This window comes from Aaosphaeria arxii (assembly GCF_010015735.1).
Source record: "Aaosphaeria arxii CBS 175.79 unplaced genomic scaffold BU24scaffold_2, whole genome shotgun sequence".
NCBI lineage: Eukaryota > Fungi > Ascomycota > Dothideomycetes > Pleosporales > Aaosphaeria > Aaosphaeria arxii.
In genome coordinates this window covers 2,246,165-2,263,987 of record NW_022983475.1, presented here as the reverse complement: position 1 = coordinate 2,263,987, position 17,823 = coordinate 2,246,165, and the positions used below count along the sequence as shown (strand labels likewise).

The window sequence follows — 17,823 nt, the reverse complement described above, 5'->3', positions numbered from 1 at the left end:
AGGTATGTGCCACGACTGCTGCCCTTGAATTACATGCACCAGCGGTAGGATGCAAGCTCCCTTTGCAGCCAATGTACTGAATGTTTCTGCACCAGCTCGACCTCACTACCGCCTTGCGCCCGTCCCTCCTGCCGGAGGAGACCCTTCTGTTTGTGCAAGACGCAGTGGGTCTGTATGAGGGGTATGCGGACGATCTTCTATAGATCTATCTGGAACTGTGTTGCTAAGTCTGTACAGCAAATTCAAGATTCCCCAATATCAGAATGGCCAGGCCTATTTGACGTCGCATCGAGTCTGCTATGTCGATAATAACGAGCCGAGAAAGAACTCGGTAGCAATCTACCTCAAGGATGTTGAGCGACCAGATTTCTATGTATGTTTGCGCCGGTCACTGCTACAATTGCATCTAAACTTGGAATTAGGCTGGCTTTCTCAAGTCTTCAGCTAAGATCACGCTCTTCCCAAAACCTTTGAAGCAATTAAGTCACGGCACATCGATTGCCTCGAACCCCCCCGAGCGAGCAAGTCCGCAGCGTTCACTGGCTCCTTCACCGGCGCCGGCGCCGGCACCCTCACCCAGTGCAACTTGGGTGTGTCCTATATGCTCATTTTCGAACCCAGTACCCTCCAACTTCGACCCTGCAACAGCAAATGCTCGAACACCACTGCCGCCATGTCTAGCATGTGGCATCACCCCCCCACTGGTACATGTTGTGAAGGCAGCGATAACGGCTATGAGCAATAGACAGCCCCATGGCGGCCCCCCACCTGATTACGCCACGGCAGCTACTGCAGGAAGCAGCGCTCAAGTTGGAACAACAGGACAAGGCAACATTTCATGCCCACGATGCACGTTCCAAAACCATGCTTCGCTCAACGTTTGTGAGATATGCGGGGCATCCCTACACACCATGACCGACAAAAGGCTCGATATGGCAAAAGGGATCGAACGATCAGAATCCCCTGGTCCATCATTACCCCCCTCACCAGCTCAAGACCGAATATTTGAGTGCGTCAAACTGTCATTTCGAGGTGGGGGAGAAAAGATCTTCTTCGAGCGCCTTAAGAATGCTCTCGTTCAGCGGAAGTGGCTTCTCCAGAGTGCTCCACCAATTCCAAAGCCTCGTCCATCATCTGGTGCATTTGATGATGGGTACTCTTCGACCGGAAATCAGACGCCGGACGATCCTGATCGCAAAAGGGTGGTTGGTATTGCAGGCCTTGAGCGCCGCGGGCTCGAACAGAGGAAGAATAACGAGGCAGTGATCGGGACTGCTTTCGAGGATCTGGAGGCACTGATGACGTCTGCCAAAGAGGTCATCGCGTTAGCGGAGCAGTTCGCCTCTCAGACGAATCTTGGTCCAAACGGTAGTTCTGAGGCAAACGTCATCGCATCGCAATCAGCATCTGCGCTCGGTCTGGTCACTACCAAAGACATGCTCGGTTCTGGCTCGGAATCCCTTTATGTATCCGAGCTCTCAAGAAATCTGGCAGAATATCTTACAGACGATACACGTGGGATCCTGCGCAAAGAGGGAGGCATCATGACATTAGTCGACCTCTGGGCCGTCTTCAACCGATCAAGAGGGGGAGTAGAGCTCGTCAGTCCTGCAGATTTCGAAAAGGCAGCACAAATGTGGGATAAACTAAAGTTGCCTATTCGCCTTCGACGATTTAAGAGCGGATTGCTTGTTGTCCAGGGTCGCGACAGGACGGACGAGAAAACAGTTGCCAGCCTCCTCGCATGGCTGCGGGAGCTACATGCTCCATCTTCTAGCTCCGAGTATACGTGGGACGTGACAGTCTACGGAAGAGGTGTAACAGCGCAGGAAACAGCCGAGAGATTCGGTTGGAGCGTTGGCGTAGCTAACGAGGAGCTGGAAATGGCCGAGGAGAGTGGTGCCTTGTGTCGTGAACAAGGACTGGATGGGTTGAGGTTCTGGGAGAACTGGATCATCAACGATCCTGCACAGCCTTAAGAAAGTCAATCACCGAAAGTAAATAGATTCATGAGAAATATACACGATATCAATAACACAACTATCATAGTCAACGGTACTTACCTATCTCGTACTTTGGACTGTTTGCAATATGGTGATCAATTACCACGCATGTCTCACCAAAGCAAGCTCCACACATATACTTCGATATCGACATCGGACTGTCCCGTAGTCATTCATGTCATAGTGTTTTGATAATCGCTGAATGATCGATATCTCATCCCCTAACTTTGTTCGGAACAACCTCTGTTTCCGTCTCCCAAAATCATGCAAAATGCAGTCTTTTCTATAAACAACACCCGCCCTCGTTCTCATGGCGTTCATGCCAAACCATTGTAACTACCTAGCTCTGCAGCGTTCCCCTCGTCGTGTTTCGTCCCTGTGGCTGGGCGCGTGCCGAACCGTTCGTATTTGTTGCACCATTGCGAATCCCACAAATGAGCGTTGCGGAAACCCATGCTCGAGGTGCATGCGGCACAGCGCGAGCTACCAGCACAGCCAGCATCGAAAGCCGCAGTTCCTCAGGTCATTTTATGACGAACTGACGATGTGCACGGGTGCGAAGAGAGGGTACTTGAGGACGAGGCTGTTGCGCTTTTTGATAGGATTCATTTGACTTGATATCAAGTCCTTTTCTCATAGTTTCCCTCCACAGACAGAATAGATGGCCTCTACTGCGATGGCATCGACACCGTCACGAACCCTTCCTGGGCTTTTCTCACCATCCGATAGTCTATCTGGCATTGATGGGACATTTGGACATACAACCTCACTTCCTCAGACCCCAAAGACCGCACCTACCCTACGGCAAGCAAAATCGTGTGATAATTCGCCAAAGGACTACACTGTCTCAACCTATAATCGCTTGAATCTTCAGCGACCGCATCTTGCCGAGGCAAACAGCGAGAGCGCGGTGCTCGATATCCAAGAGATTCGCAGACATTTGGAATGGAAAGACATCGACAAGAGAAGCCGAGGCCAGGCATCTGGAGCGAAGTCGACAGGCAGACGAGCATCGAATCCCGAAGGCAACAATCGCGTACATAAACGAACGAAATCAAGACTTTCCGATGTAGGCAGCAGTGGGAGCCCAAGACAACGGGTTCCGCCTCGTGGAGACGACCCGGATCCATCGACCACGAAGACCACACCGATTCCTGAGGTCAAGCAGGCCAAAGAAATCAAAATCCCTGAAACTGCACGGGAAGTGCATGATGAATTGCAATCGTTCCTACGAAAACAATTCACCACGAACAACTCCAAGGGGCATATCTATATTTTTCGTGACATGGTCCACGGGAAACGCATCAAGATCGGGTCATCGGATAACGTCTCTCGCCGCAAGGGAGATATTGTCCGGGAATGTGGTATGGAGCTGAAGCTCATGCATGTCTCGCAAGCATGTATGAATCGAATCAAGACTGAACATCTGATTCATCGCGACCTTGGTGTTCACCGTCGACCATTCTATTGCAGCGTTTGCGAGAAAATGCATACGGAATGGTTTTCGTTCCCTAATAAGTATGCCGAAAAAACAGTTGACAGGTGGGTAGCGTTCATGCAGCATGAACCGTATCAACAATCAGCAAAACTGAAAGACATGTGGGAACACGTCATCTCCAGAAGGATGTCACGGTTCCATATCGACAATAAAATTAGCGACGCCAGGAGGTGGTCGCATTGGGAGTCTATTTTGGTGCCTATAACGATGCTTGAACAGCTCATGTATGTATATCATACCAGTTGGCCGGGTCTTTGTTTCTTATGGCAATACAATTGGCAGATTGCCGTATTTGTGCTCGGTACAAGATCGTGGCTCTGGGAACGGACCGTTTTCACTTTCTTTCTTGCGGTTGTCTCTTTCATGTGCTCTTCTTTTAGCATCTTTTCGTCAATAGGAAGCTTGAATAAGCTTTAGCTCACCCAATGAACCTTTTCATCTCGATGGCAGACTCTTTGTATAATATTTCACCGCCCTTGGGTTTCTTTCAGAGCGAATCCAGCCTTGATATCTTCGTTCCTTACTACTATCCTTATTTTGTACAAATTTAGTACGTACTACACACACTAGAAAGAGGATAAATGTATAACTTTACGTAGAACTCCACCCGTTTTCGTGATCACATCACCTCCGTGTACCCAATGACCTTTATGCAAGATATACGTGTGGCCCACTGATGCGTGAGTCCTGTTGCTAGTAGAAACGTCGAAATCAAACTTTTTGTTTATTGAAGTTGGAGCTTGAGTGCATGCAGCCAGGGATAAGCTTGCAAATGATGGCATTTGATGTGATGCCTTTCCATGGAAAGCCCCTAAGTCGAGGAACTGGACACAAGAGGTCCAATATATGGAATGGATGCATGATGGGCGGTTTGCACCACAGCCAGGGCCCCGAGAGGAATATCCTTCGCTTTAAGCGTTGTTAGTGATCCAGCACTTCAAGCTTCTTCATCAAATAGTCGATCTTGTCTTTCGTGCTGGCAACACTTTCGGGAAGATGTTTGCCGTGCTCCTGAGCACGTTTGAGATAATCAAGAGCTCGATTGAACTCCCTCAAACTGTGGGTATATCGGTTTCGTCGTTCTTGCCTTGCCTCATAATTGATGTATGTATCATCAGTAGAGGAGTCTGGATCCCAATCTCCGCTGGGAGATGTGGCGGTCTCGCCCAACACCAGGTCTCCTATCCAGAGACTTATCATACCCCTCAGCTGTAGCAGGTCAGGATGCTTGTCGAAGGGCGGTGACACAATAACACGATCCAGTCGCTCCTCTATCTGTCTTGCATGTCGCATTTCTTCCGTGCGAATGTCCGATTCTATAGCGGAATCATGTTCGAAGCCATCGTTGAGGGTAGTAAAAGACGGAGACGCTGGGTCAATTAGTGCATGTTGATTTCGCGCGCGCTTGCTTTTCTCGCAGACTTCATATATCCAAAGCGAGAACATGGCCGGGTAAAATGTTCGTGCATCAATAGCATTACGATATTGCTTTCGTGTGGGATATTGAACAATTAAACGCTCATAGTACTCTCTGGCGAGTTCAAAGCCCTCATCTGTATAGATGTCTTCTTCTTCAGTCTGGCCGGCGAGCGTGTATTGATTTCGTGCAACTCGGCGGAGTAATATTTCTGCCCCAAGACCCCAGCGGCCACCAACTCGCGGATCAATTGGTGCACCAGCAACCTGAGTACGCAAGATCATGCCCCATGCTCTACCCGCTCGCTGATAGTCTCCTTGGAGCAAACAGCGGTGCATAAGAGTGACCAGCACATTGAGATGTGTTTGCCGCAGCTCGGGCACGGCATTGGCCCGGTCCACGGGGCGACTCTTCGAGATGGCATGGGCAGCAAATAACGGAGGATCTAGGTCTGCCAGCTCCTGCTGGATTTTGGTCGCATTGAAGGTCGGACGTTGTGCTTGACTAGGAGCGTGTGGGAACGGCCTAGGCGGCACGTTCAAAGCAGCATCATGCTTGGGTGTTAGTCCAGCGATGCGTAGTTGGGCTGTTTGTGCAGAATTGGATGAAACAAAAGGAAGCAAATTTGAAGAGGTTAGTGGATCTGCCGCCTCGTCATCGGAGTTGATTGGACTCTCGTCAGCATCCTCGTTGCGTTTCCGCTTCCGTGACCGCTTGTATTGGTGTGCGCGCAACGAATGAGTGGTTTGCTGGCTGGGCCTCAGCGAGCCAGCGAAGTACTGCATGATAAATTTTGTGTTGAATGGGTTTTTGAAATTGGATTGGGCGAGCCGGTCAGCTTGGGGAGCTGGGCAGCTGAGCTGAGCAACTCTGTACGGCTCGCTTGATAGATGGAGTCAATCAATCAGTCGATCGATCAATCATATACGGCCACACTGACAGGCTTCATGGATGTCGGATATGCGAGATGTTGTGCGGCTCCGGTAGCAGCTGAAAAAGACGTTGACAAGGCGATGTTACGTCTTCTTTTTCGATATGGATCTGTGAGATTGTGTGATGTTTGAGAAGAAGGGTTTGAAGGATGGGATTTGCGTTCTGGTTGGTTGAAAACAGGACCGGCTAGAGGCGAATAGATCGGACGGGTTGGAAGTTATTACTTAGGTTGATACTCGTAGGTGATTAAGTAGTTGATTCGGTAGTATATGGAAGGTAAGTAGGTTATAGTACGGTATAGTGCAGGTTGGAAGGATGAATAGGAAGGAGTCACGTTACCATGCGATGTTAGTGTACTTGCCGTGTGCGTGCGTGCGGTTTGCTTGCTTGACTCTCGGCGCGGCGCGACTCTTTGACTGACTTAGACTGACTGGCTATACAGATCCACTATCGACATCACCACCTACTAACTACCTACTACCTTCTACCTACTATCTACTACCGCCTCCGCCGCATCGACAACAACAACCTACCCCTACTCTACCCTCAGCCCTCACCCTATCCTATCTACCACGCTCCTTCATTTCCTTACCTTCTTTACTCTTCTCCTCATCAACTCATTCCTTAGTCCACGACATCATACTACCGCCGCCGCCGCCGCCATCAACCACCGCCTTCTCCGCCTTGACTACCTTTCACAGCTATTCTTCCCTTACGCCCCTTCGAAGTGAGCTGGAGGGCCTCTTGCCATGGGCCAGTCCAACTCAAGAGCATCACCAGATGCTCGCATTCGCAGTAGACTGCGTCCTGTATCGTGGGCCCCTTCATCGAACCTTCCGACCGACCATGACCATCTAAACGCCAGCGAAAGGGATCCACCTCCGCCATCGCCGCTACCTCAGAGTTCCACGACACGTCCACGGCCTCTCTCGCAAAGTTTCTCACGCTTTACCAACCTTCTCGCAACTCACCATGAAGACTCAGTCGCCGGTCCCTCTGAGTCTGATACGGCTGGAAGTAGTGCCACTCGCCGTCATCGCCTCCGCATGTCCAGGGCTCGCAACTCCCTCACCTCATTCACCTCAATACCAACCTACCTACATCGCCGGTTATCGAGCAGATCGCAAGATACTGACTCGGCCTATGCCTCTTCGCCCTCATTACTCGCCCCGTCCTCCAACTACGCACCCCAACAGAACCCGAGTTCCGATGCAGAACCCGAATCATATCTATCCCATTTACAAGTGCCTGAGCTGGATCTCGGTTTCGATGACAACACACTAGATCGTGTGTCGAGCAACCAGTCTATCTCTCGAACACCACGGCGCGTGAGCTCAGTGCGACGTGACGGACGGGCTTCGTCTATGCTATCATCCCTCAGTCGTTCTGACAGGGGCATCCGAAGCCTCAGCTCGCTTCGCCGACGGAGATCTCCGGCAAGACGGGAGGAGGATCAGGCCGTATTGCTATCGAGGTTACTATCTGCGGCGGCAGCTGCTACCGCGGTATCATTGATGGGGGATGATCACAGAGCAGTCTCGGAAGCCCGGAGTGTCACGGACGATGGCGAGGATGGTACATTCGACAGCTTCCTACAAGCCTTACAGAATGGGAGGATTGCCTCGGCGCTGCGACAGAACGGGAATCAAGAGGATGGAGGCGAAGGTCCAGGTGGTTCGCCTGCCCCTCTGAATTTCTTCAGAATGTTCAGGTTTGGGTCAAGCGCAGGAAATCGAAGTTCCGCAAGCAGATCAGGCAGCAGAGGAGATGGAGGCACGGCATCGGACAATCAAGATGGTGAGGAGGAAAATGGTAGAATGATACCGATCATCATCGTTGGCATACGCTCGATAAATCCGAACGTTGGGAACGCACAAGACGACAACATCCCACCGTTCCTGGATGCTCTCTCCAGTTTTCCGACCCCCCTGACATCTCCTGGAGACCACACAGTAGACGGCATGCTTCCACAACCACAACAGAGGTTCAGTCACAGACGACGTGCCTCTATGGGCGGCCTGAATCCTTTCCCTTCCAATACCGACGCCCAAAGATCATATCGCGCCCCGGAGCGCCCTCGACCATGGTCCACCGTCGCTGACTCTCCATCCGGTCCTCTCCCCCCACCCTCTACCCCAGCCAGTTCAGGACTGTCTGCCGTCTCGTCAGGTACAAACACACCCACCTTCTCGACATCGCCGCCTTCACCCACTGTGCAATCTTCTGCGCCTTCACGACGCGGTAGCTTCATCCGTAGAGCCACTGGATCCAACCTTGAGCCGACAGCCGAGGAGCCTGAATCACAGAGACGTCTCCCTAGGCAGCGCCGCAACAGTGAGTCCGACTTCACGCCAAGATTTGGATCGGGCTCTTCACGCAGGAACGGCGTCGTTGAGCCTGACCACAATCCCGGAGAAGGATCGAGGAGTTGGATTATCTATGTGCTTGGAGGGAGCTACCCCGAGAACCACCCCATTCTTACAACGCCGAGTCTATTTACCGATTCTCCTACATATGAGGATATGATGCTCTTGTCATCGCTTTTGGGCCCCGTCAAGCCGCCAGTTGCTAGTGAAGAAGATGTAGCTAATGCCGGAGGTCTCTTTACGATCCGGGCATTTGCGGGACAGCTCGTCGCGACAGCAGTCGATGAATCTGACACGCTCGCATTGGAGCCGAATGCACGCTGTCAAGTGTGCTTGTGTGATTTTGAGGCGGAGGAAGAAGCGAGGAGGCTGATCAAGTGCGGACATTTCTTCCACAGGGAATGCATCGATCAGGTAGGGCTTCCCATGTTCCGAAACATGTTCTGTACTAACTTCGATCGCAGTGGCTCACTACCGGACGTAATTCTTGCCCCCTTTGCAGAGGCCAAGGCGTCAACGAGAAGGAGGCCGAATCTTCACAATCTACTACCGATGTCAGCGATATGGCCAATCCCAACACTGTTGCGTAGTATCCACTTGCTATCTATAGCAGAGTTACTCACCACAAGACCTTCTAGCGAAGGTCCTCAAAAACAGACGCATACACTTTACTCTGTTCGATCTCACCAAAAGTTCTGACAAGTACGACTCGTTACGAAGTTCTCACCAAATTGGAACTCAAATTAACGACTTTCTTTTTCAATAATCTTGGCTCATGAGGCAGCATTTTCGGAAGATATCCAAGAGGGCGACACCTTTCATTTTTGGTTTCTTTTTTTTTAGTTATGATTGATTGCCATTTGCAGCGTTTGGCGTTGGTGTTCTGGGGGGTGCCCTCTATCCACCCCCGATCTCGAAGTAATAAATATATTGGGCTACTTGACGGATTGATTCCTTGATTGACTTTATTTCGGGGGTTTTTACAAGGGGAAGAAAGGACATGGGACAGGGACCTTCTTTTTTCTGCTTCGGGGGTGGAGGAAAATTATACAGGCGCGCCGTGCAAAGTCTCCACAATCTAGCTACAAATAAGGGTTTAATGGGCGAGGTTTTTCCCAGGATCTAGTAGCCAGCAAATAGGAAAAATATGGCAACAGATATTGATTCCTTCCCTCCTTGGAATTATCCTCGGTGCAAACATGTGAAGAAGGCTGAGGGGGAGGCGTGGCAAAACATGGCATGGCATGTCGTAGCATGACATGACATCCCCCTTCCATCCGGCGATTCTATGCTCCAGTGCCCTGCCAGTCCCTTCGCATTTGGTAGTTAGTCGTCTTTCATAGCGATTATTAATCCATGTTTCCATTATCTCTCCATTTTCTCCCTTCCTCTCCGTGCTTCCTAAAAACCTTCCACGAATCCTCACGAGCTCTCTCCCTTCTCCGCGGTGTTTCTCGCGGCGTTCCGCACGACTCGAGTCTACTTTCGAGAGGATCGGTGAGATTATAGCTGCCTGCTAGAGCGTGTGTACTTTTAGTGTGTGCAGATGATACCCGTATTGCAACTCATTGCGTTGTACTCCTTGCCTACTTTTCATATACTTCACCGTCACCTAACTATGTACTTACTGTTGGAATGAAGTCATAAAGGACGGACCGACGAACGAAGAACGAAGGAAGGGACCGACATGAATGACTCGTCCCGCTGATTCTCGTCCGCTACAGCATTCCCCACAAACATGTGCCGTGCTCCTCGTAGGATGGCGAGGACCGCAACTGCACAAAATCAAGTCCTATGTCTAAGTACAACGCAGATCAAAGCTCAGCAGTTAGTCCTGGTTGATCGAATATATCACACAGCCCAATTACAGCTACGACGTCGATGCCATCGTCGCCGCTTCTGTCGGCCACCGGCAATGTACCGGTGCGTGCGGCGTGTGGGTTTTGGATTGTACATCATTTCTTTTAGCGTTCTGTCATGGAGGAGCAGAAGCTCAAGAGGGCCTAGGGGGGTTGAGATATACAGTACCCGTCTGTCTATCATCTGGGTTCCAACTTCCTACAATGGTAGTGGTAGTGTTACTAGTGCACCTATGTTGTATGATAGTCACCAGTATCCACCAACGATACCTAGAAGAAGATAGGAGGAAGGATTGCGCGGGACGAGGGAAATACCGAACCGCCTGTGCGAGTGTTTTACCCTAGGGAGTGAAATGGCATATGGTGCCCTATGCTCCCTCTTCTATAGACTGTGTGTCTATATGTGGGGAGTCTTGCGAACGATTCAGACGGAAGAATGGAAGGATGGAAGGATCAAAGAGGATGTGCTTGTGTTGTGCAGCGGCATTCAACATACGATTAAGGTACGGATGCCTTCTCCGTGCGCGCGATTCGAGCCGTTGGATGAGTGGAGACGTGTGGTGTAGTGGAGATGGAAGTTGGGAGCAGAGCGGAACGTTGCAAGTCAGTCAAGTCAGATGCTTTTTGCCCATTCGTCCCTAGCTGGGTAGGTAGACCCGCCGCTCCCAACAATCCCTCGTCATTATCGGAAGTGCGAAGGGCGAGTTTGTTGTCCTCTCGGAAGTTGTTCTCATTCGACGCAAGAACGTATGGCTTAACAGGCAAGATCGACCTAGGGTTATACGTCGATACGTATTTCGTTCTGACCGATTTCTGGGGTTGATGGACCGGGATATTTGGTCGAGAGATTCAGCAGACATGCTGGTTTCTCTGACAGAAAGTCGTCGACTACAGCAGTATCTAGTTGAAGGATACAACTCGAATCGAAGGCCACCTGGAGGCATCTAATTTGCGTCTGATATCGAACGCTGTGATTGTCGAATCGAATTAGGCCTCTCGCCCTGGCATGTATGTACGATGTGTGGAAATCTACCCATGGCCATCTAAACTTAGCACCTATGTCATGTACGGAGTACGGAGTACATCCTATAGGATAGTTCCAAATACCTAGACCATGCATATCCAGCGTAGGTAATGTAATCTCGAGGTAAGGGTCGAAGATTGATTTCGACGGGGAGGCAGCGGCGCGCGGTTGTGCCATGGGCCAGCCATGCCATGGAGGAAAAGACAATTAGAGTTTGCGGTAATTGAGCCTATTGCTGGCATTATTGCGTTGTTGCTTGTTGGTGGATGTGTGGATACTTTGATTCTTCCAATCTCTCTCCCTCTTTCTGGTCCTTCTATCTCTGTTAGGAGGTTACAATAAAGTATTGAGGACAGGGGTTGGGGGTGGGTGCGTGAGCAAGTGGGCTTATGTTGATTCTTCTGCTCTATTTTTCCCTTGTCCCGCCCTCCCCTGGAAGAGTTCCAGAAGTCAGGGTATGGGACGAACGGGCGGCGAACATCCATGCGGAATACAATAGATAGCCGGGCTGAGAGATGGAGTGTTGCCTATTGCGGTCGGGCATTCCTTGCGCTAAGGAGATGAGTTTGTTCTGCAATTAAGTCTATCAGGTACTTCTGTAAATGCTCTGTTGGCCCTGGATAGAAGGTCCTTCTTCCCATTAGTGGTGGAGTCGAGGTGGAGCCTGTAGGTGGAAGAGCAAGGGATACGATATGTCAGGGATGTTGACTTGGGCTTGTATTGTAGCGCGCTAGAAGAAGGCCTGGGGCTCCATCGTCCATCCCATGGTCGGGCCCTCGGGGAGAGAAGAGTTCGAAAAAGAACAATGGGACGCTCGGAGGACCATTCCGACTGAAGATGGCATGTGCACCCATGGTTGGGGGGGCTATTTGTGGGCACGTTTTGCGAACTGCTCTGTCCGTGTTCTGTACGGGATTCCGTACTGGCTAGTACGGCATTAGGATAAGGGGATGATTGATCGTCCGTTTTAGGATATAGATATGAATCTTCAGAGAGTGCAGAAAGAGTTTAAGCTCGGAGGGACTTGCGTGGATTATTGGGGGAAGGGGGGAAATGGGGGATTTGATTACGATTATGCGGAAGAAATGGGTGGTTTGATTAGTCCGCCATTCGCTGGCAGATATCAGATGTTGGCTGTACGTGTAGATGAGTGTGGTGGATCATATCACGGTTGTATTATGCGCGTGGCAAACGTAAACGTTCCAGGGAGCGAAAAAGAAAAGAAGGAACAAAGCAATAATTAATGATGAATTACTAGTACTTAGATGGTCCGGATGTGGTGGCCTCTTTGCTTGGGCTGTGAGTGAGATTCATGGGTGAAAAGACCAATCGCGGATAATAAAACATGGCCTTACATGGGGTGGAGCATAATCATAGAAGCCATAAGAATCGTAGGTCGAATGGCAGACTGTCTCCGACGCCGTATAGGTTGAAATTCCTACATAATTGGGCACATAGACATAGGTAGCCATAGGTAGGCGTATGTAGTCATAGAGGTATAGGTATGGACATGGGGCATAGGCAAAGACATGGGCATGGACAAGGACATGGGTCCCAAAGAAAGCAAATGGAGGGGCACCAGAAGGAAAAGGCTGGCTGCTACATACACCAATTAGGTACATGTAGACCTCGTAGACAGCGCTGTATTCTAGTCTCCGTGTATGGAAATATGCACATACATACTTGTAAAGCACCTAATGAAGAGAGTGACTACTGCACCGTACGATTATGACTGTGGCGTGCCAAGTGGTAGATTCAAATCACTCTGGATGATTTCACCAGTAGGCATGATTATTATTACCATTAATCAAATTTATCGACTCCCTAGTACATACCTACTTCTTGTGTCATTCGTGACCCAGTAGGACGCATGTTTGTTGGTTGGGTGCTATTTGCAAGTCACTATTGGCTCCGGAATAGCTAGTACAAAAATAGAAAATAGTCCGAGCCGGCGCTGGATTTGATGGGATTGATACGTTCATGGAGGCGTCCCTTTCTGTATTATAAGTTTGCTTTTTAGTGCCCATTATTGTCATTCCCTTAGTGCACCGTACCTAGATTCTTGTCCTGCCCTGCTAATAACTACTGTATGTGTGTACTCCGTACTGTGTAATATGTATGTACGAGGCTACTGTAGTCGGCCCTTGAACGTGTGCTAGCTAAAATGGACGTCCAAGGTCCCAAAGACTATCCGTATCACCTGCTGATGGGACGTGCCGGATGAATGTGGCTATTTTGCTTCGAATCCTGCTGCAACTTGCCGCATACACCCAGCTCTGTACGGAGCACAACGGTTTTCTTTTATTATTGATTTCATTTTTGTGCTGATGATCTGTTGACCAGTGAATAGACCAATAACAGCGTGAAAGTCATTCACTTTGTACTGCGTATTCGCATCCGTAAACGAGAACCCCTGCTCTCAGTGGTTCGGGCATCTGATTGGTTGGCCATGCCATATGTCCAAGTATACTGCGCACTACGTAGTATTCTACGGGAACTATACTTCGGAATGAGATATCGTTTCGTATCTACTAGAGTACAAGTGCAATTGAGTCTTATACTATAAAGGTAGGTGCCATATTTGTGTTGTTATATTGCGTACAAAAGTCCACATGGTTCAGCGTTGCTTCAGCTGGTGGCCAGATTGCATGTAGGACCCGAGTGCGAGGAAGATGATAAGAGGGATTTTCGTGTTTTCCGACATGGATAAAAAGAAAAAAACAAGAGGAAAGACAAGGACAAAAGGGCTGCCAGGGTAGGTAGTCAAGACTCAAGACCCAGAGCTCGAAGAGATGGCGACCACGAGTGAGATGTGAATGCAAGCAAGCTATAACTGAATACATCTTATGGAGTACACAGTACGGAGTAGTCACAGTAGATACCACCAAACCCCCCGCGGCACGACTGACGTTGATGGAACTGTTCCACCAGTACTCCCAGCCTGTGGAACAAACATGGTGCCATCAGCGAGTACCAACGATGACGGGGCGATACAGTGTACACTCACTGTACTGTGTATAGTACTCTGTACCTAGATACGCTACCTGGAACGAAACAATTGATGGGATTCTTCCGATCTGCGCTGCAACATGTCCCGTCTTCCCAGAGGTGCAGGGGTTAACCTCGCAGCGCACGTGGAGCATACCACTACACCGGATAAGCGTGTCTGGCCTGCAATTCACTTTTTGTCCACACACACACACACATCCATCTCGACCACCCTCGCTCTCATCTTATTATGATCCAATCCTCAACCCCACACATCTTTCTCACCGTCTTCTTCTTTTGCTATCGCACCCTAGTGGTGCACTGCACAGTACAGGCGCCCCATTCCCTAGCCAAGTCTGGTGTCAACCCGCTCTTAGTTACCATCAATATTGTCATGATCCACTACTTCAAACACAACACCTCACTGCTCGCCCTGCCCTGCTCTCCGGATGCCTACGGTATAAGCATCCACACTTTACGAGCCGCTCTTGCATCATCATCTTGTGTCTCGAATCCCCGGTGACTCTTACAATGTTCTCACAATTAAGCGTTGAGCCTGGATCTGGCAATGCCGGAGAGAACGATATCACCCTGCGGCTGCCCACAGTCTACCGTACAGATATTCGCATGGATCGTACAATAAATTCCCAACCCAGTCCACTTTCATCATCCAGTCTCGCTCCGTCAGATTATTGGGTCAGATCAGTTCGCCCATGCTGATAATGCACTGGCAGCTGCACATGAACCCCTCACTCACATCCTCCAGCTCACACACATTAGGCATGCTGCAAGTGTCAGCAATACCTGGTAGTATGGTCTGCCATTTGCATTACGTGCGCTGTACGGAGTACTTCATTTCCTTTCCTTTTCTCAAATGCTGCGACATTGGTCGTGTGAACGATTGCAAAAGCCAAAGATCCGCTGGGGATAGAGGGCATGACGTACAGCATCTGCACCTATAGCTGTGTCTGTCACCCCAGATCCCCACCATTCACACCGCAGCACCTGTTATCGGAAGCCAAATGCGCCGTCCAACTCTACACCAGTAGCACGACATGGCATATGTAAGGTTGGCCCTTTTCTGCCGCTGGCAGAATTGCCGCAACGGTCCAGCCAAAGAATGAAGGTCTCTAAGGCCACACCTTGTGCAGCCTACGTAATTACAGAACAGAGCAGGAGGATGAGGCAGAGCGTACTGTACGAGTATAGTATGCTCTACCTCTGTGTGTGCGCGTCTGCGCTCCAGACTGTTGCAATTTGCAAGACAATGCAAAATGCAAATGGAAAAACCCCACCACAGCTCCCACTTTGTCCCCTTGAATCCCCCGATCCTCCGCTATGGTGCATCCGCATGGCGGATCGCAACATCCGCCGGACGGGCGACGGGCGTGACTACCAGTACATACATTAGATTGAAGGGCACGGCATGCGTTTATTACTCCCTCCAGCCCACCAAGACCGCCCAGTATCTCATTGTGTTATTAATTTCCTCCATGAGTAAGGCTTTCTGCGACTCCATTCTCAACGGGCAATCCGGCAGTAGATTGCATCCCGTCTCAGCCCTGAAGAAAGTTGTGGAGACAATTAGGAACGTCAAAATGTTTGGTATACGGAGTACATTTACACCGATTTGCTTGTTCCAGGCCGGCGGCTTCAGGGTGCAAGAATGGTGGCCGCCATCTAGCCTTAAGCCATGTTGGCTGCACTGCCTGCGGTTTATCCATCTTGCTGGAACGTCAGGGGTCGGCCGCGCGCCTTTGGGCCAGGAAGAAGGGCCGAAGAGCACGCAGCGGACTAACAAACGGCATCATCGAAGCTCTATTCTCGAAAAATGACAATTATGACCCAGGCTTCCACTCTTGCGGCCGGCAACGGGTGTCAAAGCTGACCGCAACAGAAGCAGAATGCGGATGGCGCTGCTCTGCTACTACGATCGAATCATGGGCAATAAGGAATTGCCGGCCTAGCCATGTTCAGCGCGAGGAATAGAATGTTCGATATCTTCTCCCGCCACCAAATTGATGAGGCTCGAAGGGCCATCGTCGGCGGGCCGGCATAGGGTAGGGCACAGCACTGCATCCTGCGTCGGTCATCGCGCCCGTTAGGGATACAGGCTGATAGCTATAGATACTCTTTCCCAAATTCATATGCTCTATTGCATACACTCTTGCGCGCACTCAAGTAAGGGGATAACTCTGTGGCGCTGGACCGTACGAACAACGGCGTCAACAAACACAGCGATGCCTAGAGCAATTGCCGCATTTAGTACGGCAACCAACTACTCGTGGGGGGATTGTGACAGCGGCATCGAGTCGATGTTGGAGTACGGCAACACACTGCTACAGGTAAAGAGGCAGCAAACGCCCCCACCATATGCAGCAGCCATAATAGCATACTGGGTACTTTGTACTGTAGTTTATGGCGGTAGGCTGCTGCAGTGCTGGATCATGAATCCATGATGGATGCCCTTCCCCACTATTGAGCATCAGGTAAACGCTGCACCCAATTGTCCCAATCCACCACTTCCACTACGGAGTGCTCTCTACTCCGTACATATTACTATGTACTCCCACGGCATGTTTCCACAAATACAGAACCTCCCTTCCCCCCCTCCTTGCTTGTCCTGCCCGGGCAGTGTCCCTGTCGTAATATTTCATATCTATGGGGCCTACCGCTACTGCAACGGCGATCCTGGGATCAGGGAGGTTGTGCAGCAGCAGCAGGCTCAAGATGGCTGAGGTCCGATATGGTGCGAGGCCTACATAGGTACAGTACGAGTACATCAACAGCGTGCTAGAGAACCCTGGCCAGCCGTACGAACAGACCTTGACTACTCTGATCCAGTAGTTATTGTTATTGACATGTGTGCGATCATCGACAAGGGTCGATGTTAAATGCCTTTGAGGGCAAGCTGGGGCGGGCAGAGGGGAGTGTAGCCCACATTACCCCGGTCGTCGGCATCTTCTACGATATATTTTACCCAATAGTCATACAGTCCAGGACTAAAAAGGGCCTGAGGCTTGTCAGGGCGGTCCCAAAAGTTAATACTCGTACAGCGTACCCTCTTTCCTCTCACATTCACACTTAGGTACGCTCACACAGACACGGACAAGACCTGGCCGTCATCGTGGAGCCAGCCCAGCAAGGTGACAAGGTGGCAGGGGTCGATGATCCTTAACACCCACTCCCTCCCTCTGGATGGCGCGACCCTAGGGCCACGGCGCGCCGCCAGCAATCGAAATGGCAGCGGAAAGCGGAAAGGTTCATGGCGGCACACGCCCGGGTGCGAGAGGCCTGAACCTGACTGAAGGGAGAAAACAGTCGAATCGGTGCAGAAAGAGCCCGGGATGTCAAGGATGGTTGCAGAGATCGTAGAGGTTGCTGTGCCCATCCCCATCCATACCCATACTCATCATCATACCCACTAACTACTTTTCCTTTACTACTGTCTGTTCGGCGACCCTGGCTGCAGATGCAACATCCTGTCCTTCTCCCCCGCGCATCATTGCATCTTGTCTAGTTAGTTACTCTCCCTCTCAGATGAGCTTCCTCTACCTAGCAGCAGGCTCCATGCGTCCAACTTTAGCTGCTCCCTAAGCCCAACAAGTGATTTGGAGGATGTTGCAGATGCCAGCAGCAATCCAGGCACTGATACTTCTGATATGCGCCTGCTGTGCTTCTTACAACCTCGATAGCACCACCCATCGTTTCAGAGTGCAACTTGGTCTCCCTCCA

General features: G+C 50.5%; 5 protein-coding genes across 5 annotated transcripts; 4 read left to right on the top strand and 1 right to left on the bottom strand.

Annotated features, from left to right (window-relative positions):
• The first annotated feature begins 10 nt into the window (after positions 1–10).
• On the top strand, positions 11–2,046 carry BU24DRAFT_418912 (Vps36-domain-containing protein). Its single transcript, XM_033527085.1, has 3 exons — positions 11–181; positions 238–373; positions 423–2,046. The coding sequence occupies exons 1-3, from the start codon at positions 81–83 to the stop codon at positions 1,977–1,979; spliced, it is 1,794 nt and encodes a 597-aa protein (XP_033387657.1). The 5' UTR covers positions 11–80; the 3' UTR covers positions 1,980–2,046.
• Positions 2,047–2,543: 497 nt separating this feature from the next.
• BU24DRAFT_418911 (uncharacterized protein) lies at positions 2,544–4,091 on the top strand. Its single transcript, XM_033527084.1, has one exon. It carries the CDS (start codon positions 2,665–2,667, stop codon positions 3,916–3,918), a length of 1,254 nt encoding a protein of 417 aa, XP_033387656.1. The 5' UTR covers positions 2,544–2,664; the 3' UTR covers positions 3,919–4,091.
• A 79-nt stretch (positions 4,092–4,170) lies between these two features.
• On the bottom strand, positions 4,171–5,887 carry BU24DRAFT_117098 (uncharacterized protein). The gene has a single exon (XM_033520859.1). The coding sequence runs from the start codon at positions 5,701–5,703 to the stop codon at positions 4,423–4,425; it is 1,281 nt and encodes a 426-aa protein (XP_033387655.1). The 5' UTR covers positions 5,704–5,887; the 3' UTR covers positions 4,171–4,422.
• A 457-nt stretch (positions 5,888–6,344) lies between these two features.
• BU24DRAFT_418909 (uncharacterized protein) lies at positions 6,345–9,172 on the top strand. The gene is made up of 2 exons (XM_033527082.1): positions 6,345–8,631; positions 8,682–9,172. The coding sequence occupies exons 1-2, from the start codon at positions 6,601–6,603 to the stop codon at positions 8,805–8,807; spliced, it is 2,157 nt and encodes a 718-aa protein (XP_033387654.1). The 5' UTR covers positions 6,345–6,600; the 3' UTR covers positions 8,808–9,172.
• Positions 9,173–15,269: 6,097 nt separating this feature from the next.
• BU24DRAFT_418907 (uncharacterized protein) lies at positions 15,270–15,969 on the top strand. The gene has a single exon (XM_033527081.1). The coding sequence runs from the start codon at positions 15,363–15,365 to the stop codon at positions 15,921–15,923; it is 561 nt and encodes a 186-aa protein (XP_033387653.1). The 5' UTR covers positions 15,270–15,362; the 3' UTR covers positions 15,924–15,969.
• The last annotated feature ends 1,854 nt before the right edge of the window (positions 15,970–17,823 follow it).